At 33.0% G+C, this 26,089-nt stretch overlaps 3 protein-coding genes across 5 annotated transcripts; all 3 read right to left on the bottom strand.

Annotated features, from left to right (window-relative positions):
• Positions 1-1,707: 1,707 nt before the first annotated feature.
• LOC123210541 (ATPase 9, plasma membrane-type-like) lies at positions 1,708-6,292 on the bottom strand. 2 transcript variants are annotated; one of them, XM_044628960.1, is made up of 15 exons: positions 6,239-6,292; positions 5,846-5,965; positions 5,656-5,754; positions 5,436-5,573; positions 4,974-5,342; positions 4,612-4,938; positions 4,385-4,504; positions 4,132-4,254; positions 3,936-4,040; positions 3,526-3,835; positions 2,855-3,369; positions 2,601-2,774; positions 2,323-2,505; positions 2,077-2,240; positions 1,708-1,990 (listed from the first exon to the last, which is right to left on the bottom strand). In XM_044628960.1, the coding sequence occupies exons 1-15, from the start codon at positions 6,290-6,292 to the stop codon at positions 1,894-1,896; spliced, it is 2,898 nt and encodes a 965-aa protein (XP_044484895.1). In that variant the 3' UTR covers positions 1,708-1,893. The 2 variants fall into 2 exon arrangements, with proteins under 2 accessions (XP_044484895.1, XP_044484896.1); XM_044628961.1 differs by having other exon boundaries at positions 5,028-5,342.
• Positions 6,293-14,225: 7,933 nt separating this feature from the next.
• Positions 14,226-15,196, bottom strand: LOC123210848 (ethylene-responsive transcription factor ERF003-like). The gene is made up of 2 exons (XM_044629336.1): positions 15,005-15,196; positions 14,226-14,818 (listed from the first exon to the last, which is right to left on the bottom strand). The coding sequence occupies exons 1-2, from the start codon at positions 15,085-15,087 to the stop codon at positions 14,371-14,373; spliced, it is 531 nt and encodes a 176-aa protein (XP_044485271.1). The 5' UTR covers positions 15,088-15,196; the 3' UTR covers positions 14,226-14,370.
• Positions 15,197-19,541: 4,345 nt separating this feature from the next.
• Positions 19,542-25,654, bottom strand: LOC123211873 (protein RAE1). Of its 2 annotated transcripts, none has more exons than XM_044630820.1 (11): positions 25,410-25,652; positions 24,667-24,753; positions 24,487-24,564; positions 24,195-24,388; positions 23,305-23,446; positions 22,351-22,431; positions 21,915-22,043; positions 20,826-20,903; positions 20,610-20,681; positions 19,912-19,992; positions 19,542-19,817 (listed from the first exon to the last, which is right to left on the bottom strand). In XM_044630820.1, the coding sequence occupies exons 1-11, from the start codon at positions 25,467-25,469 to the stop codon at positions 19,767-19,769; spliced, it is 1,053 nt and encodes a 350-aa protein (XP_044486755.1). In that variant the 5' UTR covers positions 25,470-25,652; the 3' UTR covers positions 19,542-19,766. The 2 variants fall into 2 exon arrangements, with proteins under 2 accessions (XP_044486755.1, XP_044486756.1); XM_044630821.1 differs by lacking the exon at positions 19,542-19,817 and adding an exon at positions 20,381-20,508 and having other exon boundaries at positions 25,410-25,654.
• Between the last annotated feature and the right edge of the window lie 435 nt (positions 25,655-26,089).

Below are 26,089 nucleotides of genomic sequence, written 5' to 3'. Positions count from 1 at the left end.
GGTTTCCAAAGTTGTTGAAATATGAATGTCTTACATTCCTGATCTTAAACATCTAGAGGATTTTCTTAAGCTTTTAGATATACAAGATATGGCTATCGACCTTATGGAGTGAAATGCAACTATTATGGCTATCGACCTTGTGGAGTGCATTAACACCTTTCAAAAGTTATTGGCAAACTCCTTGAGTCATTACTGGGAAATCCACATTAACAATATATCCTGCCATCATATTTTGTTTTTCACTCCTCCATGTGCCAAGGGTTTCACCAAGAAAGTGAACTATCTATAGGTTGACTTCCTATCAGTCACTTATCCAACCTAGTGTGCATTTCTAATTGCTTCAAATATTAATCTTGCACTTCTTTTTGAAGGGTAGAATGGAGGTTAAGATTGATTTTGACAACAAAAAATTAAGAACTTATTGATATCTCACTGTTTCTAATACAATTTCCAAATATGTTGAATGTTACAACAAAAGATTAATTACAAAAATAAAAATATATAACATAAAACTAAAAAATAAAGAGATTAGAAAAACAATCGTATCGATTTATAGTGATTCATCTATACATCTAGTTCTCTAAGTATTTTTTCTTGGAATAGTTTACTAAATTTTGGATGTCAATTTACAATCAGACTTTCTATTATTTTACAAATAACTTCCAAAATGCTATTAAACATTTATAACCATTAAGACTTACTTTCTCTTATTAGAAATGCTTAAAATCTCGAGAGTGAATATCACTTTTTTACTAGAAAATTGATAAATTTGAAAAAAAATACTCTATCAAAGAATAGATATGAAAGTTTGTTAAACAAAACAACTCAATTTATGGTGTTCCACGTGAACTCGGTCCACTACCTTCTAAGTATCTCCAAAAGAAAATTTAGAAGATTCACGCTTTGGAAGGTTCATATTTGACAACACATTGACTTCGAAAATAATATTCAATCTAAGAGTGGAAACTTAAAAGCCAATTACATGAATTTCATTTCAACAGTCAACAACCGAAATCATCCAAGAAACCTTCAAGCCAATACTTTCATAATTTGTGGTAACATTTTATAATGTTTTCTGAAATACTAAACCATTTTGGAAAGCTTCGGTGCTTCTCAGCCGGAGAAAAAAAAAAAAACAGCGGCAGAGTTTGCAGCTGAAGGGGCACTGCGGTACTTGAAACATTTGGATTATATTCCAATTCAGAAAAGAAATTCAACTAACAAATTTCAAGCACCCACTTAGATTAGACCACCTCTTTTCTCTTAGTAGCAAGAAATTGTAACAAATTTGTTGTTTGCTTGAATTTTTGGTATAATCCATTCAAGCACCATGTGCATTAAACTTATAATCCTTTGTTCATCTTACCACATTGAGAAGAAATAATATGTATATTTTCCCACATTATTTGAAGGCAGACTCTTTCTTGGAATTAGCTATGGTTATTCAGCAGCAGATGCTAATAATCCAGGAAGAAATTTTCACAAAGTAATTTCCATCAACTAGTAGCTCAGGTAATCAATAATTTTTGATAGAAAATTTGTTGTCATACTCATCGAAAGTTAATTTAGTCTGCTGCGACTTGTGACTTTGAATAAAACAACTCATATCAAACAGAGATAGAAACACATCCAAAAATAAGTTGTTTTCAAGTCGAGAGGAAGAAGAGGATGCCAAAAATATGGGAATTTTGATTGAATAACAAAGAATACATATACTCAGTTAGTAAAGCCTATTGTAAATTTCATAATCATTTTTCTCAACCTAGGATTGTCAGAGAGACAATCTCTTCTGTTGATTATTCCCAGACCTTTCTACCTTCCTACAAAATCATTAAATTCTTTTGTAATATCTAGTCCCGTGTCTTGTATCTTAAAACTCTTCTGTCCTTTCATTCAAACAGTGTAGTGTTGTTGAATGGTGTCAATGTCAAGTCCCTTCAGTTTCACCACAGACTCAACATGCCCTTTGAGTGTATGAAGCTCCCTTAGCCTGGAAGTTAGTCAAATGGAAACAAAATTGCCTGTTAACTTAACATCTATATATGAACAATCAAATTAGCTTGAAGCGATCATCACCTGGCAACTTCAGCACGCCTCTTTGCCTGTTCAGCGATCTCAGACATCTCTCCGTAGCTCTTGTCATTCTCTGGAGGCTGCAGTCCATGGAGAGTTCGTTGCGCCAGAGCCCACTGTGCCTCTCGCTCTCCCTTACCATAATCCTTCTTTGTTGTGAAAGCAGTCTGTATAATCAAATTCATTGTGAGGCCAAATTCAGAATCATAATCCCTTATGTTCCAAGACTTGGAGAAAATGAATAGATACCTTCTTCTGGAGGAGGGTATCCCAGGGCTTGCCAGTCATCATAAATCGGACAAATAATTTAATAATATCCAATGGAAAATAAGTGACGATGCTGTAGAGCCATATAACTCCAGCCCATCCCCATCCAATACCTTGAATCTTTGCAAAGCCAAAATTTGCATACACAGCTAATATTGTTGCCAGCTATAAGTCACATAAGAAAAAATCGTCAGGTAAAATCTGGAATGGTATGCAAATGAATGGTAGAAGTAACCTGGCCTGAAATTTCATAAACTCACCAATTGTGCTAGTAAAAAGGCAGTGATAAGCAGAAGACCAGGGCGTTCGGCAAAAGACCAGCTTCGGGACCGAGTGACAAAGATCAGTGCCTGACTCACTATACTTACTTGGAGGTACACTGCTGCTGTGAGCTCATGCTCGTTCTTATTAATTGGCCTTACACCAAACTTATCCTGAATATATATGACAAAGTTTAATTAATTGTGCAGAGATAAAGTTGCAGTGCTAATTTAGCGAAGCACGGAATTCTTACTGTGAAGAAGGTTGAACCATAAGCAAGCCAGAAGAAAATAACAGTCATGACAGCGAGGTAGCTGCCCAGGAATATGCCGGTGGTAAAGATTTCCTTGAGCTTCCATGAATCTGGAAGAGGAGATGGCTTCACTCTGTCCTTAGAAATGGTCATGATGGTTCCATCATTGAGTATGGCAATGACCAGAACCATAAATGGTGAGAAATCAAACTTCCAGATAAGAGCAAGGAGCATAAAACCCAGCACAATACGGATGGTTAAGGAGACAGCGTAAATGGTGTAATTTTTCATTCTCTGGAAAATGGCTCTGCTTGTTAAGACAGCATGCACAATGACACTCAATCCGGGCTCTGTCAACACTATATCTGATGCACTGCGTGCAGCATCAGTAGCATCATCGACTGCAATTCCAATGTCTGCTCTTTTCAAGGCTGGGGCATCGTTCACGCCATCTCCAGTCATTCCACAAATATGATTTCTTTCTTGAAGCTTCTTCACAATCTCGTATTTGTGCTCTAAATAATTAAACCATAAGATACTAGCAGTGTGATAATTTTCACATAACAAAACTTAATTTCATACAGTGTTACTTCACATAACCTATGAATTCATTACTAGCTGTCATTTTAATCTAACAAGCATACGCTTATTGTATTTTGCCACGTATTTACCTGGGAACACTCCGGCAAAGCCATCCGCTTTCTCAATAAGCTCTTCAATTGGGAGTCCAGCAACGGACTCGTCCTTGTGGTCTCCTAAGAGGGCTGAAGAGGGATACATGTTAGTTCCCATACCAAGCCTGCGACCGGTTTCCTTGCCAATGGCTAGCTGATCACCAGTGATCATCTTGACATTGACACCAAGATCGAGGGCATGACGGATGGTCTCTGCACTGTCATGCCTTGGAGGATCAAAGAGAGGCAAAAGACCCAAAAATTGCCAGGGCGCACCCGGGCTCTCCTTGGTTTTCTCTGGAACAGCCTGAAACAAGCCATATTATATCCTCGTAAGGTTTTGTTCTAATCCTTTTTGCCTCATTAATTGGTGCAATTCTTGGGTTACAAACAGAATACGAACTTGCCTGTCTAGCAACTGCAAGCGATCGAAGTCCACGATCAGCAAACTTACCTATGATAGCATGAGCTTTTTTGCTTACATCTTCACGAAGATTACAGAGATCAATGATCTAATAAACATTTCACGTGTTAATTAGAAGGAAAAAAGGGGAAACTGAAGATTCAAAAAGCACAAGTAATTTGTGCTAACTGGTATATTACCTGCTCTGGTGCACCTTTGCTGATTCTGTGCCATTCTCCTTCTGTGTCAATGTATGTTATGGCTGTACGCTTTTCCACTGGATTAAAGGGCAAGAAATGCACCTCAGTGATACCAGCTCTAGCCTGCAGAGTTTGAAAAGGAAAACGAATAAAAAAATCATACTAATAAAAAAAAGAGCTTGGAAACTAGATTCAATAGTTAGAAGAACTAAAATTGCATAGCAAAATGGTTAATGTCTCAAATATAATGTACCTCCTTGGGGTCTCCCAACATTCCAACAACACAAGTATCGATAGCATCCTGATTTTCCACCCTGGAGGCCCTTGCCGCGTATAAAATCATGGTATCCTTGTCTATGTCCTTAACGAATACCTGAAATTCGTGGATCAAATTAATGATAATAACCGGAAAAAATGTCACTACTGAAAATTGCCTCAAACTCACTTAAATTATGCTCTAGTTTCTTCTTTTATTATTACCTCGATCATGCTCTTGTCTACTGTAAGCTTGTTGAGAGTGAGAGTCCCAGTCTTGTCACTGCAAAGTACATCCATTCCGGCCATTTCTTCAATGGCCGTCATTCTCTTGGTGATAGCGCCTTGTTGCGAAAGGCGGTGAGAGCCAATGGCCATTGTCACAGATAATACTGTTGGCATGGCAATTGGAATTCCTCCAATGAGAAGCACCAAAAGATTATCAATTCCACTCCTGTATGGTCGGTGTTGAATTGGGTACATCACCACTATCTCTATAAGCATCCCTATTGCGATGGAGCATATGCAGAAGTTTCCAATGGATGTCAACACCTGATACATCATCACAGTTTAACGCAAATCAAGACCCTGCATTTTTCCTCTCCTGAATAAAATAGATTGATTCTTGACAGTTTATTTACCTTTTGGAAGTGCCCTTCTTGATTGGTGCTGTCAACGAGATGAGCAGCTTTACCAAAGAAAGTATGGACACCAGTGGCAATCACAACCGCCTCAATTTCACCCTGCTTGCAAGTAGACCCTGAGAAGATTTCATCACCAGGACCCTTATTCACTGGCAAGGACTCGCCGGTCAGTGCAGCCTGATCAATCTTGAGTGCGTCTCCCTCCAATAGGCGGGCATCTGCCGGGATAATGTCTCCCAACTTGATGCTGATCACATCTCCAGGGACTAAAATTGAAGCATCTTGCTCACTCCATGCTCCATCTCTCAATACCTATGCGTTTCAGGTTTGCACAGAAAATTGTAAATGAACTAAAACCACTGTAAAACTAAACAAAAAAAAAAAATAATACCTCCCTCAACGTACCTTAGCTTTGGGAGCAAGACCCGCCATAAGGGCGGCAGCGGCATTGCCTGCACTATTTTCCTCTATGAAGCTTATGGTGGAATTGATAATAAGCAATACCACAATACCAACAAAATCCTGCCAGTCTGGGGGCTTTCCCTGCATTTGCTCAGAAATTATTAAAATGAGAGAATGTTTATTTATTTGAGATGATATAAATATTCACAGAGATTAATATTACCCCTCCATTAGCCAAAACAATGGCCATGATAGCAGCAATCTCCATGACCCATGAGAGAGGATTCCACATAAAACCCAAAAATTTCAGAATTTTGCTTTCCTGTGAACACATTAGTTAATCCATAATCACTCACTTAAGTTTTCTCAATAATTAAAAAAAAAACAAAATTTAGTAAGAAAAGTGAAAATGCCTTTTTTTCTTCCAGTTTATTTGGACCAAAGATTTGGAGCCTCTTCTGTCCTTCCTCGCTTGACAAACCTTCCCTTGAACATTTGAGTTGTTCAAATACTTCATCAATCGGTATGCGCTCCTTCATATACAAAACAAACCATAAGTTAATGTGAAAGTTAATAAGATTACACCCATTGATGAAGTGCACTGCAAATTTGACTCTGAGAATTTTTATTTGACGTAATTATGCTAAATTTCTTTGAAGCCTTGCATGCACGTCAACTTCATACGACTTTGAACAACCAGATATATCGTAAGTTTTTTAGGACACTTCAATGAAAACAAATCAAAACAGTGTATTACGTAATATGTATAAAACATTACAAAAACAAAAACGATACGAAAAGCTTACAAGGTCGACTTTCTCGTTCTTTATTTCCTCCAAGCTAATCCCCTTTTCGGCCATTGGTCGGTCTCTTTCAACCTTCTCCTTCACTCACTTTCCTCAAGCAAAAATGAATATAAGAATACTGCTAAAAAACTCCTGTACGTAGCGATAAAATATGTAAAAACTAGTACTGGTTCAGGTTTAAATACATGATGTTTTCTTCAGTTTTCTTTTCGGAGTAATAAAAATCGAACAGTAGATTAGATATTATTTGAATAGAATTCCGGTGTTTATAAGGAGCTGGTTGCTTAGTTATAAACCTTACATGCGCGAAGGACCTGGACCCTGTAGCCCCGGTCATTCGGTTTCGCGCTCTATTTCCTATTCTCACGGCTGCAGTCATTTTGTCTCCCTCACTGACCACACGCTCCCCTTTCGGTCTTCGACTTCTCGCTTGGACATTGTTGGGCTTGTGATCAGACACACCTACAGAAATGGCGTGGCGCAAAACATCCACTGTTTTTTTATTTTTATTTTTTATTTCCTTACGATTACCAAATAATTAATTGAAATTCAAGTTGATAAAAATTCATAATTTCACTGATAAACTGAAACCCATGATAATAATACAGTTACTCAATATTTTTCTTTATGTCATGAATTAATTTTGAGATCTCATATGCTTGCTTTAGCACAATTCCATTTGATTTCTTTCGGAGAGTTAAATATTGGGTTCCTTTCTTTCTTCTTCTTCCTTTTTTGCCCTTTTCCTAATTTCTTTTTTGAGTTATTTATTGGACTAGGTTAAAACTGGTCCAGTTACATAGCTGGGTCACAAGAACGATTAATATTTGGGCCACTCATGGTTAGATTGTATTACACCTAAATAGAAAAGTAAAACTTCATTTCGTTTTTAATAAATAAAGCAATTGTCTACATGCAAACATGCTCAAAATATATATGAACTCATGCAAGTAAAGCCAGTAACCTGGATCTTTTGGCCAACATAGTCTAGGTGTTGGAAGCAAAACCAAGGATGTTTAAACTTGTGTTTTGATAGATGCAGGAAACCAAGCTGTAATCCAAGAAGAAAAGAATCAATAATTCACTAAATAAGCCAAAAGAAATTCAATAGAAAGAACATTTTTGTCACATTAAACCCAAATAATTGAATAAAATAAACTATATAAAAAAATGAAATTACACAAACTAAAGGGGTTCACAGAGTCTTTTCACGAACTCAGGGTTCTCATAAACATTACACAAACCCTTTCATGCCGAAAGGAAAATTAAAACAACCCCTTCTTTATGAAGAACGTTTATGCTTACCCTCATTTTGCATATGCAAACATTATTCTCCAAAGAGAAAGGATTACTGTAATTCTTCTTTGGAAAATGGGGGCGTTCTCACATGTTTCCCCAAACCCCCTAGTTTGCAGTTTGTGTAACATTTATACGATATGGGTAAGATATGCGAGTTGGGGAAGATAAGCAAACCGTCGAATACCAATAGAGAGTTTGCGTATTTTCCCTAGTTTGCATTAAAATTAAGTCAATCTCATATGAATGCATTTCTACTTTTGCCAATCCTAATATCATACACAACTCAATCATTAAGACAACCATTTGAAACCCTATTTTTTTTTTTTTCAAAAACTTTGAAACCATAAATAATTGAATTAACGTAAGCATTTATCATACAATGTGAACAATGCAGTGAAGAAACGGCCTCAACTAAATTTCTTTCCCATTTTGCAAAGTTGAAATCACTTTAGATCTTCAAAATAGTGAACAGAAGAGAAATCTTCGAAAACAGTGAATTAAATATAAGAGAATGAGTAAAAATTTACTTTATATACTAGAGTAGTTTTGTCAAACCTGAGCCTAATGGTTACATAGATATAAAGGAGAAAGGGGTAATTAATTTTATATGAATCCTGTTATTTCATATTTTGTGCCAAATTAACATCTAGTTTTGTCAAACCTGAGCCTAATGGTTACATGTAGGGCTGAATTCGAAGTGAGCTTGTTCAAGCTCGAACGAGCCTGAACCCGAGCCCGAGCCCGAGCCCGAGCCTGAGCCCAAGTACGAACGCGAGCCTGAATTTTAAGCAAAAAATAAACACAAGCCTGAATCTAAACATCGATTAAGCGAGTAGAGCTCGTCTCGCGAGTTGTTCACTCAAATGAAAAAACATTTAACTTGGAACAAATGACACCGTTTGCTCCTTGAAATACAAGCCTGAAACCAAGCTACTGAGCCTAAAATGCAAGCCCAATGCGAGCCTAAAGCGAACCCGATCTCGAACACACAAATCCAAGATAAATGTGAGTCGAGCCCGATTATTAAAATTATGAAATGAGCCGAACACGAATATGTGTTTGGCGAGCTCGACGAGCCCGAGCCCGAGCTCACTGAAAACAAGTTGGACCTTGTTCGGGCTCGGCTCAGCTCGTATCCAACCTTAGTTACATGGATACAAAGGAGAAAGGTGTAATTAATTTTATATGAATCCTGTTATTTCATATTTTTGCCAAATTAACATCTCACGATTCAAGAACCTAAATATTTTGCATATTTAGCTCAATCATTTTGATTTCATCGTTCCACAATTAATGCCACATAAGTCATCATAATTATTGGCAATAAAATCTACGTGCATGACACATGATCCCAATATTAAGTTGAACAAAATATAATACCTCTATTAATGCATGTCCAAATTGTAACAGTTTTAATTAGCAATAATCTCAAGTCGTGAATAGCATTAATCAAATTAATTATCATCAAGGTTCTTTTTGCTTATTTTCCTAATAATCTTAGGATACCTTGAAAGGTTTGAATTATATTATCTCTTAGTATCCTTGCAGAATCAATGAGATTTTCGACATTCCCTGAACTAATTAATGAAAAAAATTGTTATCTTTCTTTAATTTCGAGTATTTTTAGAAGCAACAAAGTTAATGATAATATATATATATATTTTGGTATCCATTGGTAATGGAATATTAAGTTATGGGTCCAAGAACAGTTTAGGCCAATGAAAATCGAATTCATTGAATCCAAAGATTTTTACATTGTGATAACTATTAAACGTAAGACCTATTTCGAATCCAAAACTGAAACGGTGATGAAAGAAAGCAACATATCGTACCACCTGTTGGACAAAACCATGTGCAACTGAAAATAACATGGCTGCCCATGTGAAGAATTTAGGAAAGACAAGGAGATATATAAATGGTAGAAACATGGCAGAAGAATAATAGAGCTAAAAAAGATGGCGAGAAAGCGAAAAAACACAAGAGGAAAAAAAAAGGGCAAAATCCCTTCCTTGTAAAAATGAGATGAGGGTAAGATTAGCTTGTCTCTTTTAACCAACATCATAAGAAGATGAAGCTAAATTCTAAAGCCATGTACTTGCTAACTTGTAAATGGGGGCAAAATATTTGAATAACATGTGGGTTTGCATGTGAAGGAATGGGGACGAGGAAAGAAATAAGAAAGAGAACAGAGTGTTCAATTTTGGTTATTGTCTTCTCTAAAAATTGTAATATCAAGACATAAATGCAACGTCTATATCTCTATTGCTATCGTTCTTATTAAAAAATTTTCAATAGATTTTGAGATAGGGAGTGTTTTGGCTTTTTTGGTAGCTGCCCAACAACCTGCATGCACAAAAAATAAGCCTTTTTTGATGGGTTTTGTAATATAATTGAGATCATGAAAACACAAAATTATTATATACAAACAAGAATCTAAGTCTGACAAATCAACTCACTATAAGAGTAAGATGAATCTTGTGTAGTTTACTAGTAGTAATTAACATAAAATATAAGTTTAATAATAAATTATGAGTAAAATACTATTAATTAATATAAAAAGTTTTATATAATATAACATACTTTACCTAATGACTGTATAACATTGGTTATCTCTTTGACCATTAACTTTCCATCATTTATGCTCTCCAATTAACATTTAAGAAAGAAAGGGAGAGAAATCAAGTTTCTTTCAACTACTTTTCAACAATCAAGCTAAAATTTCACATATAGGAAGTTAATGGAATCAAGTATGTTTTAATTCAATTAACTTATGGCAATTGGATGTTCAAACTTAAGGGTCTAATTTTTATTTTCTCTGGGTTAGATTTAAACCATTCTTTCTATCATGTTGATAGGAAAATCTGAATTTAATTATATTTAAGATTAATTATTATTATATGTTTATTTGCATGAATCACTTAATTCAAAGAATCTAAAATCAATGATGATAGAGAGATCGAAAGTTGACTAAGGGAAGAAAATAGATTGATATGATTTAAGGGTTTATCATGCTGATCGCTGAATGCTCCATGATGGTTGTCTTCTTCCAAAAATATTTATTAGACATCTCACATTACACTTAACATCATTGATTTTTTTGACCCCTCCCTTGGCTTTTAACGATAAATTATAAAATAAATAATTTAACACACAAAAAGAAACCATTATTTGAAATGTGATTTCGATAGTGAGAGTAGCTTCATTATTGGTTTCATTCGAAGATCAATTTGATCATCGCAATCCTCTTCAACCTATAAGAAATAGGGTTATATTATACTAATTTAAAGTAAATATCAAATAAAATATCAATAATAATATATTACTATATATTATTATTATTATTATTAGTATCATTGGATATATGATAAAGAAATTCGTAAAATAATAATTCAAATTATACATAACCAACGTTAAATATATATCTTTTTTAGTATATAATTAAATATATAAATAATATGTCATCTATAATTAAGTGTTATTTTATCTATAACTTAAATTCATCTAATTATTTATGTATTTAATTATATATTCAAAAATAAATAAATAAAATTTTATTATTAAAATATACAAGGAGGGATTTGTTGGGTCAATTTACTTTTAAAAGTTTAAAATAGGTCTATATTTTATGAATCATACATTCTTCTAAGCGCGACATTCCAAATGAATATAATTTGGATTCAACAATTTACAATATTTGTCATAATCTTGTAAAAGATAAATATATGATACCACTAATCTACCTTATAATTAAATATGTGCGATAAGAATTTTGTTATTATTATTATTACTTATTATTGTATAATAGAAAGTGGTGAAATCTTGTAAAATATTTTAGTGTAAATAGAAAAGTAAAATTGAAGACGATAATTACGGTGTCAATGAATATATAATTGAAGGAATTTGAATGGTGGTGGTGGGGGCCAAAATCAACTCTATAACAAATGTTTTAATGATGAAGCATGAATTTTTAGATTAAAGACGTTGGTCCACCAAAATTGTTAAAAACTGTAAATTAATCAATTTAGATAATGGAAAAGAAGGAGCAGATAGATAGCAAGCATATGTAGCATGCCAAACATGCATCATTTGATATTAGCCATACATACTTATGTTTCACACTAATTAATTTCTAGTGTAATATTATGTATATATATTATTAAAACACGTAATAATATATTTATATATATGTATTTATGTACCAAAAATTTATACACATATTTTATCGTAATTTCTTTAAGTTTTATGGTAATTTCTTTAAGGGAAAGAGATAGCAAATAACATGTGTTAATTAGGTAAAAAAACTGTAATTTAACTCTAAATAGTCAGTAAATTTCTAATTATTATGTGTTAATTACGTTATAAATATGTCATGGGATTGCTTCTTTACTGAGCCAGTTAAAGGCACTAAATACTAGTTCCATCAGTAAATGTTAACGAAATTGATTTGATTTAGTAATATTACTGTAATTATTAACAAATAATAATAAGAAATAACGAGTAAAATATGTAAAAAATGCTTAACATTTTAAAAATTTATTTCGATATTTAAAAATTAAAAAATGCTTGCATAGTTTAAAAGTTTTATAATATAGTAATTAATATAGTAATTTTATATGTATATATTTTTTATATATAATTTAGGTATATAAATTATATAAATAATCATATAATTAGATATTATTTTATTTTTAATTTAAAATCATTAAAATATATTATCTATATATTTAAATTATATATATACACATAATTTTATTATAATTAATAACACATAAAATGTATAATAAATCAACCTTTTTATTGGGCATTTATTAATTTACATAGTCTTCTCAAATTTAAAAATAACTGACGGTAACAATGATTCAATAACAATGATAAATAAGTAATATTATATATATAAATAATATGTATAATTTTATATATAAATAATAATAATAGTATATCTTTATGTAATTAATAATTTTAAATTATAAATAAAATAATATTTAATTATATAATATATATCATTATTTATATATAAAATTATCTACGTTACTTATAAATTGAGATATGGATTTGTGGGTCTTCCAGTCTTGGGATTTGTCAGCTCAAATTTTAATTCAATGATCCATGCAAAGCTAAAGTTGTATGAAAATGGCTTTCATAGGTGGAAAACTGCTTTTCCTATTTCGAAGGATCATGCTTTACTTCTTCATCAATTATTCTTCTCTTGTAGTTTTACTTACACATATAAATAAATAAAGCCATTAATAATCATATAATTGATGTGTTATATCCAAATTAAAATTTCTTAAACATTGTCAAGTCAAATTAAAAAAAAAAAAAACTCTCCCATTACTCATAAATTTAGTGACCATAATAAGGAAAATATTAAAATGACTTGTTTGTACAAAATAGTATAATAAAATTAATTTTTTTTTCTTTCACAATAATAGTATAACTTCAATATTCAAACTATTTGTTATGATTGAGGATACCCAAAATCTTTAGTAAACCATACCCTTATAAATAAATAACTAAAGAATCCTATAAATTACTAAAAATCTCCGTATTTCAGGGGATTCCCAATCATTAAAAGGGGGAGTTATGATAATTTTTTAAGTATATGATGAAATAAACCCAAATAAAATTATTCAAATAAGAAATTGAGTAAAGGGAAATTGTATGTGGGTCAAAAGTGACGGTTTAAAAGTGACAATTCTTAGGAGATCAAATGAATCTGTGGATGCCAATCCCAAGGCTTGTCAATTCTCATTTCAACTTTAATTTAACACTAGGAAAGCCACCACCAAGACTCACTCAATCGTCCAATTCTTGTTCACATTACTTGATATTAACAGAAACACGGCTGAACTAATTATCAAAGAGAGCAACCTCAGACAAAATATTTTTCTAATATTGCATGATTTTTTGCCTGCTGATGAAAATGACCCTAAAATTGTTCTGCTCAGAAAATTGGTACCTTATTATTTTTTTAATTGTAATTAAATCACTTATTAACACGGATGTCACTTTCTGCAAGGAAATTCGATATTTTAATGGTTATCATCTGGGGACCCTATAAAATGATTGATTGATTCTCTCTGGTTTGGATTTAATTGATCTAGGCTTATATAGGCAAGAGAGACATCCAAATGCACCCAAAAATAAACTAAGATTTATTTATCATTAGGGTGAATTGACTGTGATTAACATGAATAATTATCAAGAATCAGTAATGGATCAAGAAGATAAATTATAAAACTATACAATAAAAATAAGAGAGAATACTTCCATTTTCTTTAATTTATATGTAATGGGAATCCTTCCTTTTTCTTTTAATTTGTATGTAATGGGCACTTTTCCGACTTCTAATCCTCATTATTTTGCTCACTTCCAAGATTTGGATTCCTTTCTTTCCTTTAAATTCATGTAGAGAATAGACAAAAAGAATAAGGGGATTTTTTTTTTTTCAAACAAAGATACCTTATTTGAGGATTACTGCATTAAATAAATTAAATCTCATAGTTAGAATCCATTTTCTTTGTCAATAAAACTATCTTTTGAAGGCAATTGAAGCATGATTTGTTCCAATCAAAGAGAGAATCATCTCTCTCATTATAAAGTTTTGATCTTTATTGTCAGCATGCACATCATATTAAATTGCTTTTGAGTCATTCACATGAAGGCATTCATACTATGAAACTCAATCTTTGTCCAAAATCTAAATTAGATTGCCTCATTTACATTAACCTTTATCACTTTCTATGCATCGCTACTTTTCCCAACTTCAGATCAAACCAAAACAAGAAAACTTGCATTAGCCATTCAATATTGGTACACCTTTTTTTTTTCGTTTATGTTGAATTTTCACTGCAGCATAGCTCAATGGATCCATAGTCAAGCAATTCTTGTATCATTTGTTCTATATGGTCATCTTCAAGTGCCTTAAATTGCTGTTGAGTACTATTACCCATGTGGGTTTCTCCGGCGCCACCCCATTTCGTCTCCGGCCATTCAGGGCTTGTTTGGATGGGTTTTCCGGCGAATGGTGCACATTGTGGCTGATCGAGTGGCTCTCTTTTCACGTTCTTTTTGTTCAGTTGGAGGGAAGCCATGTGACATTTATGTAATTTAGCTGCCAAAGTTGCTGAAAGAAGTTTTGATGATGAAGATTGTGACTCGTTTGGATTGTATGGAAAGTTTGTTCGTGCTTTTGGCCCACACATCAGTCTTGCCGCTTCGTCGTATGCTTTTGCCGCATCCTCTGCCGTTTCGAATGTGCCTAGCCAAATTCTAGTCTTCCTGTAGTTAAAAAAAATCACATGAAAGTTTCTTTTAGTACAGATTGAACAATATGAACCGCATAAAATTGTAAAAAAATAACGTTTTCTTTGATGAAAATGTCTCGGTTCTCTTTTACTAATTTTGTAACTTTACAAAACGTTTCTATTGAAACGTTTTAAATAAGCTTGGAAAAGAGAGAATTACAATAAGGGGTGGCGGATTTCGGAGACCCAGGAGCCCCAGTGCCTTTGACGGACGCCACGGAAGCGTTGTTGCGGTCTTGCCATGGTTGAGCAAAAAGAAACGTTTCAAAAGCTTTAAATGCCGAGATGTGTTTGTAGAAATACCTGATAGAAGAACGAGATTGGAGGAGAAAGATAGGGGGCTTGGAGTGAAAGAATTGAAGGCATTTATATAGGCCACATATTGCGGCCTTCTCGTTTTGTTCCAATCGATAAAATTGAACAAGAATGGAGCCCACAAAGGGTAATAGTTTTTGGCCTTTCTTTTTACATGGGTAACAACAATTTCATCGAAAAGGTGAAATAAATTCTAGTTTATCACATTTGCAAATTGCAATACACACCCATATTTTCTTCGTTTCGAAGCAGATAAGTCTGATGGAGTTTATCCATTTCAGACTGTCCAAATTCAGATTACTGTAATTGCTACAAAGGGACAAGAAGTAAACGTAACTTTCTTCATAATAAAGTCTTGCTCTTGCGTCAGAAACCCAGATGGAATTCCAGATTTATTCTTTTTAAAATTGCTTAATAGCAATAGATTTATACTGAACTATTGGAAACTGGGTGTGATTTTATTTTGTTGTAGTAGTCAGTGGACATGGGTACGTGGCTCACATCACGATTACAAAGGGTAGGAAACCTACCCATATGACACAATGTGAAGAGAAGACAATAAATACATGATTGATGTTATTTTCAAGCCCATGCTATGCCATTTGCTGTGTTGCTTATTTCTCTCTCTTTCTTGGGGATTGTTGTAAGGCACTAGCTGATATATTTGACCGTTTATTCCATTTTTGTTGCCAAGTTACAAAAATAGATGTTGACATCAATTTCACATTCATTGTCTTCCCCATTACTCGTCATCTTTCATCTTTCACTCTTTCTCTTCACATGCCTTGCTATTTTTTGCTTCTGCAATTCGTAAGCTACCACTTCGCCTTGTCTATCCCCAAAGATTTGTTTACACATCAGGAATATTAAACGGTATCAATCTCGTTACATCACTTGATAGTTCATAACCTTAAATAGATGCTTATAAAAGATGCGAATTTATTGACTGTGACAACCCAATAATAATCTAGGAAAAATGTTAGTACCAGTACACATTGTCTCTGAAATATTAGCTTAGAAACCATGAAATGGTATTTCAAAATAGTGTTAGGATCATAAACATAAGATATGATATTTGAATCCTATATTAAAAAGTATTAGATTTTTGTATGATATTTATATAACTTTGAACTTTTTAATCTTAATAACTAACTTTTTAAGATATGATTTTCTTAAAATTTATATCAGACAGTCGAATAATGAATGTTGTTGTTAGATGGTATGTTTTATCATTTTAACTCTTTCACACCCAATAATATATTGGAATTTCTCTTGAAGAGTGTTGGATGGCTGAATTTGCGCAAACTAGGGCCTTTAGACAAGGATCAATTGGTGCCCTTGAGTGGAAGCAAAGTGTTTGCCAATGACCTTGTAATCAATTCTTTGTTGTTCACATATTTAAGTTATGACTTTTATAGTAGAAAAGAAAAATACCCAAAGGATAATTAAAGCATAGGAAATGACTTTCAACTCTCTTAATAATTGATTCTGTTTATCTTTAATGGTTTCCAACACAACCCAAACAAAACTATTATATGCCTAATATAAACAATTAATTCAGTTTGATTTGACACGGAACAAGATACTAATACCAGCCGGCTGCTTCCACTCTGTGGAGGTCAAATTCTAACCTGCCAGAAAAATCCAATCTTCATAACTACCCACTAGAAGAATCATAAGCAATTTGACGATAAAATAATTCTCAAGGACATCTATGTATTTTACTAAAAATATACAGCCTAATGCTTCCAAAAAAGACTAAAAAACATCCCTTTCTTCTATATGTTAATTTTTCTCTTTAATTTTGAATTTGATTATTAAGAAATAAAAAGTAAAAAGATGATTACCTTCTTGTGTATGATGATGATCCACATAAACATTATGAACAACTCAACTTATGTTAGAGTGGCATCATAGTGGTCTTCCAATTCTAAATGATAGATCATTATGTTTATTTTCTCTTTATTTATAATAAATTACTTTAAAAAAATAATATTATATATATTAATTTTTGATGTGTCATTATATAATTGGATAGTTAAAAATTAAAGATAAAATAACACTCAATCATATTATAACATGTCATTGTTTATGCATAAAATTATGTATAAAAATTATGTACATAATTTTATTGACTTTAAAAATATATGTGGAAATCTTTTTTACCCCTTAATTGAAGGATAATGGGTGTATAGGAGAATGCCACTAATATTTTGAAGCCATTATTGCCCATCTCTCAAATTATTTGTGCCTCAACCTCATATGATATGAATAATTATAATTAAAACGCTTAATTACATGCTACTTGTCTGGCCTCTTCTTGCTTCCTCATTCCATCTATGCTCGATAGTGTGCCCCCTCTTGTTTGTCAATTATATGATTAGACATTATTTTATCTTTAATTCAGAATTACTCAATCATATGATGATACTTCATCTGTATACTCATATTATATACATAAAATATATACATATAGTTTTATTATAAAAAAATTATGTGTAACAACTAACAAAACACGATCAAACAAGTGAAAAATAAATAGGAATTATGGAGCACACTTGTTGCATGTACAAGGAACAAAATCTAACAACAACATCTGAAACTAATTGATTAACAACAAAAAAAGAGATTCTAAATCTTGAAATGGAAACTTGACGATAACATATATAGTTTAATGAGGGAACATTTATTCCAAAAGCTAAAAGATTTTCGGAAGGCAACAAACCTAAAAAGGGTTTTCATTTAAGACTTATAGAGGGAAAATAAAGGTAAAGATAACGCATGCCAAGAAGATAATCATATGTAACTCCAAACACATTACGAAAAAGCATCAAATTTTCCATCATCTAAACATCCTTTTTGTTGTATTCTATCTTCCTTTTCTTTACACATACTCAAACAACGGAGACTTCTATATTGCACTTAATTATTAATTTTCTCTTGTATCATTCCTTTCCATGCAATATGCCAAATCCTTGATCAATTATTGGACCCATCCATCAATCTTTGTCCTCCAATTCTGTGGATTACAGTTGATCCATAGCTCTGTGATTGAGACTGCTACCTCAAATTTCATAATGCGTAATTATCTCTAGGGGTCAATTTTTCTTCCTAAAATTACAGTATTGGGATTTCTAAAATCCGTATATTGTAATTTTCCAATTGTCAATTTTACTTACCCATCTTAAAAACAATAAAATTATGTTTATTTATTTTAAATATATAAATAGATACATATTTTATATGTGTCATTATATGATTGAGTAATTTTAAATTAAAGATAAAATAATACTCAATTATATAATGATATACATAAATATATATACTTATTTGTATATTCAAAATAAATATACATAATATTACTCTCTTAAATATTGGGGCTCAAAACAAGTCTTTGAACTAAGAGTTTTGATTGAGACGCACTTCAAACCCGATTATTAGAGATTGGTATGTATGAAATAAATTCATAATTTAACAGGGAGTTGTGGTATTACAACCATATGCTATCTCAGAATTATATGTATAAATTGAAAATTGGGGAGATATTTTGTTTGTAAAGGGTGTTTTTTTTTTTTTTTTAATGAAATGCTAAGAGAAGTAATTATATGTTTGAGTGACTTTCTTATGATTATTTTTATTTATTTACGTATTATTATATTATTTATATATTCTTTGCTTCTTTAAATTCTTTTTTCTTTCGCTTTTAAACAACGAAATTATAGTTGAATAATGAAAATGGAAGTATCTTAATCTCCATAAATTAAAAAAAAAAAAAAAAAGATTTCTGACGCTAAACTGCCTAACAGTTGTACTTGCTTCAACTTTCAACAAATCCTGCTGTTTGCCTCCATTACTTAATTCGCAAACCTGTAATCACGTTTCATTTCGGCTAAATATAGGCTGGCATCCTCAAGGTCAAGGTCTTTTTCAAGAAGTTTGATCCAACCAAGTGTTCCAACAAACTCTATTGTTTTTCAAACTTTTCTTTTTTGGGATTCTTCTCATTGTTATTTGGAAATGGTCTGGTCAGTAAACGGGCTTGCAAGAATTATATTCCGTTGACCGAGCACTTTCAATGAACGTAGAGAATCCCACCACAAAGGGTACATCCTTCTCGGCTACACCCCACCAAATATGGAAACGTTCTTTTTTTCTTTCAGGAAAAACACATTTTTTTCTTGACCAGCAACGGGCAAGAAAGCTGCTACTAGATTTTATTGGCCATCACAGAAATAAAGATTTTGAAGAGATGGAATATTAAGGCTCGACTAATCTCAACAGGATTGCACTGAACCCGTATAGATATATAGGGTTCACTTCCCAAGTTATGTGTTATATATTGTAATTGTGCTTTTCATACGAAAAAATAACCAACAAAGAACTAAACCTTGAACGGAAACTATTATCAAACACAGATAAACCTTTTTGACATACTTGGCAATGACAACAATTCAAAGTTTCAAACTATTACAATTAGGCTAACCAAAGCCACATCATCTCAGCGGAAAGGCATTTAAAACAACCTAATTCCTAGTATTGACAACAGAGAACATGGGATAAGAACCACACCAAAACAGATGAGAAATAGTTTAATTCCAGGCAGTGCTTCACTTTCTGCCACTTGTTCCAACTCGAGGCTTGCCTTTAACCTCATTCTCCTGCATTATGATAAACACGTTCACTTGCTGTCCGTGATTGATATTATTCTTCTTACAAGTTACCCCATTTATGTTATGATTAAAATAGATGTACCTGTGGCAAGTGCAGATAGATATATGTCTTCGCTGTTGCCGGGTTGTGATTTTCTGCACCCTTACTCCAATCATAACACACCTGCAGAAAAATTCAAAATAAGAATTAAATATTATTAAGAAAGTTGCAGATTAATAATAAAGAGGGCCACAAAAAGCATCCAGCTCAGAAACCCAAATGATACCTTCAATAAAAACGAATACCGAAATATTGAATTGTCACTGGAGCATTATTTCCCCCACTGATAACGGTGAGGGAAGTAATGTACTTTTATTCTTTCTATTGATCTCTACAACATCAATCAACATTTTGGTATTTCAAATCTATAGGAAACAGACACTTGTTGCAGTTTAATCACTCAAAAAAAGAGTAGATGACATTTTTTCGATATATTAATAGTTATTATTAAACTTTCAGCTGATATTTATTATTATTATTATTATTATTATTAACAAACAGATAGACTCACCAGCAGAAATAAAAGTACATTCCCCTAACATGAGGGTAGGCCTATAAAAGGATGTGTGCCAGATGTAGAGAGAGAGGAGTGAACTTTACGATATTGCAATTGTGCATAACATCAGAAATTGCATCTTGCTATACATGCATAAGTGTGACAACGGGAAAAAATGAGTGAAGCAGCTTAGTCTTAGAGAAAGAAATTGATATGACTTTAGGGACATGGAAAGAAAACATACCGAGTAGGCAAATATTGAGCCATCATTGTTGAATGTACTGCAGGGTATAGGCTGCCCACACCTTGACATGGCCTGAAATCATCAACAAGAAATTATTATATCAATGGATGATCCATTTAATATGAACTACAATGTGCTAGCATGATATGGACAAAACAAGATTGAACCTTGCCAAAAAAAGAAAAAAGTTCAGATGATAAGGAAATTTGAAAAGACCTTGAGCCTCTGCTTACTATCCTTGTCCCAGAAATTGAAAGCACCATCAGACCCAGCTGTTGCAAAAGTGTGATGTATCTGCAAACAAATGGCAGTTAAATGAGATTCTCAGGCACAGAAGACAATGATTCACCCAAGTCCAAAGTTTATAACATAACAATATTCATACTTATCTTCATCTTTACAAAGCTCAAACAATGACATAAGATAAAAGCAACAAAAAAAAAAAACCACATTGATCACCAAAAACTTCAAAGTGAAAAAGACATGAGCAAAGGGAACCAAGATTTTGCACTTGAAAGCCCTCCAATCCTGGAGGCACAAGAGATAAGAGAAGCAAATTTATTAAACAGATAGATAAACTGATATTACTCAGATTGATCCATTGCATTACGATTTTGAGTATGAGTGGAGGCTAAACAAATTTTCTCCAAGAGTTAGAATTGCTTCAAAGACAGTCTGCCTTTTGACTGTCCACTCCAGGTCCGGTAAACAGCTTGTTCACAAATTGTATATCCCCCTTTCCATTGGTTTTTCTATGTGTTTTGTTTATCATAAAAAATGTGTGGAGTACATAAAGATTATGCAACAAATTGCAGATATAAAATTAAGAACTTTAGGGAGTAAAAGATGGAAATGTTATGTAAAAAGCAGAGTGCCTCACATGGTTTTCTAAATTTCCTACGATTCACCAAAAAGAAAAATCCATTTCAGTAACAGAAAAAGAAAAAAGTTCGTCTTATCAACTAACATGGGGCAATCATATTGGTAAAACTTTGCTGCACTGTGACAACTTACTAGAACAATATGAACAACTTCTCCAGCAATACAATTTCAGCAAATATAGATCAGAAATGATGTGTTTAGCTTCCAATGAAAAAGGATGAACATAGAAAAAAATTAACACTAAATGTCATTTCTCTAGATGGGAAAAAGAATATATTTATCTATTTCTTCATATAAATCTACTGTCCATCCTAACCTATCTTGACATGATTAAAAAAATTTCTTAATCAACCAGTAACAGTGGCATGCTGTCAACCATAGACTAAACTTCATATAAAATTAGAAAGCACAAAGGTAACTTACAGGATGGAAGTTCAAAGAATTGACCGAGTATATATCATTGCCATCTCTGTGGCATTTGAATGTGAAATTCTTACTTTGCTGTGAATCATCCAGATGATGTACACCAACTCTTCCCTCTATTGAACCAACCTAGAAAGATCAAAACACCGTTTTCAATGATCAGACTTAACCGATCCACCATAGTATAAATGGAAAAAAGAATTGGAAGCAAAGGCAGTAAGCTCAAAAAGGAAGTAGTAAGAGTCAATGATCCTATACTAGGAAAACAAGGAAAGAAAGAAACATTAGGTGGAACGAGAGATGGCCTCAGATAATTGCCACCAAAAACATATTCATTTCAAAATCAGGTACCCATGATCCTAACCAAATTTTGTGAGAATAAAGGTCACAAAAAGGAGTGGGGAATGACTGCAACCAAAAATAACTGAATACATACCAAAAAACCTTGCTGATCAGGAAAGGCAGCTACACATCTTGTCTGATACTTCAGGGGTGAAGGAATTCTTTTAAATTCAGTCTGTTAGCATTAAACTGTATTAGAGAAATTCAGAGGAGATGGTCATAAGTAATCTCCAACTCAGACAACTAGCATCTCAACAAAAAATAATAACTCATCACCACTCAAACATTTTCATATTCAAACATGAATCTGATATAACAGATTGTAACGCAAGCAACTTGTCACATCATCTTTGGTATCTTATGAAGAGATATCCGACATCCACCCCTTTATAAAACTGCAACTAAACTGAGTAAACGAATTAGCAGCTTTAATATGTTTCTCATTTATTTTTAATGCGGGGATAAAATTTTGGGCTAATACAATCAAGTTAAACAGAGAACTAAGTAAAATTAACAAAATTTTGGCAGACAAGGGTAATTGAAAAGATGATTAAATTCTTATCCAAGAAAACATTGGGGAAAAAAATGAACACATAGGTGCAGTGCAAATCATCAAAAATCACTTAAAAATTACAACAGTCAAACTCTTCTTACACATACCATATTGTAAAAGAATTTATTTTAAATTATAAACAAGAGATGAGAAAGACAAGCGGAATGATAACAGGAAATCAGTCTTTTTCAGCCTAAGTCTTGCAGAGCAAAAATGCCTACCAACTGAAGAACTTCCATACGCCTTTTATACAGGATAAAATGTGGATTACCCAAAAACAATACTTTTAGTTTCAAGAAATTCAATTAGTAATTACATTTTCAATACACACTAAATGAGATGCTTAAAAAATAAAATTTTAAATACTAAGCAGGTTACTAGCACTAAAAGCAGTTGTTACAATTCAATATACGAAATGCTTAAACTGCCCTCAATGATTTTTTTTGTTTGAATTTCATGATAAAACAATGCAATCACAGAACAAGAAAACATTACCTGTGGATTCTGCAAGTTAAAGACAATTAGATTTCTATCTGCGGTGCCAACAACCATCAGAGGATGCCTCACTGTTAATGCATAACAGCGATCAGGTAGTTGTTGAGTATGCACAGGGTTTGACTGCCTTGTATCCCAGTACCTAATCATAGATTGGACATCAACAAAAACACTCATCAACAACTCACACAAACAAGAAACTCAAATATGCAAGAACTTTATGGCATGGAAGTAACAGAGGCATGTTGAACCAAAAATAGTATGCACTGAAAAAACATGTCAGCCACAAGGAGAAGCTATACATTTATTAACCAAATCTTAATATTTATCACAAAAAAAAAGTAAAAAGATAAACCAGAAAACACACAGAGACAGAAAGTGAGCGCGAGGGACACACTTTACACAACAATAAACACTTAGTTTAGGCATTTTCCTTTTCTACTAGTAATTATAAAAGCAGCGGAAAAGTTTGCCTGCCAGCAGTTTGAGGGTCCAAACCCAGCCATTTCCACCACTTTCACTGTCAAATATACTACTACATTTTAAAATTAAGAACAAAACGTGCATCAAGTGGAACAACCAACCTTCTACAAATAGGAATTCAAGTATCTGATCCCACCATTTAAAACAGATCAAACAACTATCAAATGATCATTACTTCTTTTAAGGACGTGCAAAACTAGATTTAACTTTCTAGATTCACATATTGGCAAAGAGGTGAGGCTACTTTCACATAGAATGAGGACTTATAAAATATGCAAGCCCTAAACCTAGAGTATGAGAAAAAAAAATACCATTTTTAGTTATAAATCTAAGCTTGATATCCAATAGATTCCAAACAAACAACAGGACAGGACTGACAAGTGAAGAGAAAGGAGAGAAAACAATACTTCAAAGTTTTGTCCCAGCTTCCAGTGACAAGTAGATTCATCTCTGGAACCCAGGCAACCTCTTTAATTGGTGCATCATGCATAGCAACAGTTACCGGCTGACCACCCGACAGCAGAGGCCACATCTTCACCTGCTTGTCACATCCTCCAGAAAATACAGTAGTCCCATCATCCTTCCATGTTGAGCACAATACCTTTAATATGGAAAGACAGAAAAAAGTTATAACATGCAAATATGAATTTCGCAAAAGAAACATGGAGTCATAACAACAACAACGAGGTTTAAAATTACTGGTTGGTCATGTGAAATTGATGCCTTGGGAACACTAGCCACATTAGCTCCATTGCGTGAAATTTCCCAACAACGTACCTGCCATATATCATTCATTGAATTGGGATGAATGTGAATACAGCAGGGGTTAACCAACAAATAGGAAGACACAGACTGCACAAGAGAGAAAAATCCACAAACCTGATTATCCCATGAAGTTGCAACCAAGAAATTGGCCTTGGGACTGAAACTAAGGCTTGAAACAGAATCACTTGGAGGTTGGGCAACCTGACATTCAAAGGTTTCACATAAATCCTTTTCTCTTCACAGAAACTATATATTAAAATATCATCACGGCTCCCTCAAGAATCCACTAGAAATGTGAAAACAGGGCAGCTTCAATCAAGTGAAAAAACTTCAGACTCATATAAACATTGAATATATAAGTTAAGCCCTAAGTTTTTCAGAACACTTCTACTTAGATTTAGTCTGATGTAATATCACACATGAGCCTAATAAGATGTTTAGTACGATGAATTGCCAAAATTTCTTCATATACGTTTTACATTTTGAGGATTTCAATAATTATTCTAATAAATCATATACACATGCAATTCTCTCCTAGAATTTAGTTATTTCAACAATTCCACCCTCCAAGGATAGTATTCATCAGAAAATATCCTATTATAACCATTTCAGGACAAGTAAAATAATCTTTCCAGCTTCAGGCCAGGAACTGTAAGTAATATCACTAACATTATTGCATTCATGATAGTCCCATATAAGTTGACACACGCTTGGCATAAGATAAAATTAAACTAGAAGAATTATTACTAATGTTTCGGCTCACAGTTAAGCCCTATGAATAATCGCAGTAAATTCTTAAAATGTTAATAACGAAAAAGCTTTAATAAGTAAACTGAAAATAGAAAATAAATAAAAACCTCGAAGGATTTGTTAGGGTTTTGATTTATTGCAGCAGCGGCAGCACCGAAAGTAGCCATTGAAGGAAAGAGTAGTTTCAAATTTTATTAGTCAGAGTGTGATGTTAAGAAGGAGAGCAACCGGCTGAGTAAAAGGTAAGGTAGCGTGTGTGGGGTTTGAAAGAAGAGGGAAAGGCGAGGGGCATTTATAGAGCGAAGAAATCTTGGGGTTTATATCTTTTGCGTTATATCCACGTCTTCATTTGTCGTGAGTTTTATCGAAATAAATAAAAGAGAAATTATAAAGGTACCGTAGCGAGAGGATTACATAGATACGGCCAATAAAATGGGCTCTGTTGAAATTGCCCGAGTAGATTTTACCATCTATGTTAATTCATTCGCCTAAGTTGCCTACTGAAAATTTTCAGCTCAAAATGTTTGATTTTTTTGCCTCATAAGTTTGATTCTAAATCCTCATAAGTTATCAACTTCATCTCTAAAATATGTTACAAGGTTAATATTAATTGATTTATTTGATTCTAAATCCTCATAAGTTTAAAATTGATGATTAGTTGATGAAAATCGACTCTGTGAAGTTGTTGAACTTCCATGATACGCAACTTTTTCATCTTGGCCTAACGATAATGAATGTTGTTATACCCAGTCGTTTTGATCTGCTATTTTGAATACACAACACCAAA

This window comes from Mangifera indica, chromosome 3 (assembly GCF_011075055.1).
Source record: "Mangifera indica cultivar Alphonso chromosome 3, CATAS_Mindica_2.1, whole genome shotgun sequence".
In the NCBI taxonomy this organism is placed as follows: domain Eukaryota; kingdom Viridiplantae; phylum Streptophyta; class Magnoliopsida; order Sapindales; family Anacardiaceae; genus Mangifera; species Mangifera indica.
The sequence above is the reverse complement of the archived record's forward strand: the minus strand, read 5'-3'. Positions and strand labels throughout refer to the sequence as shown.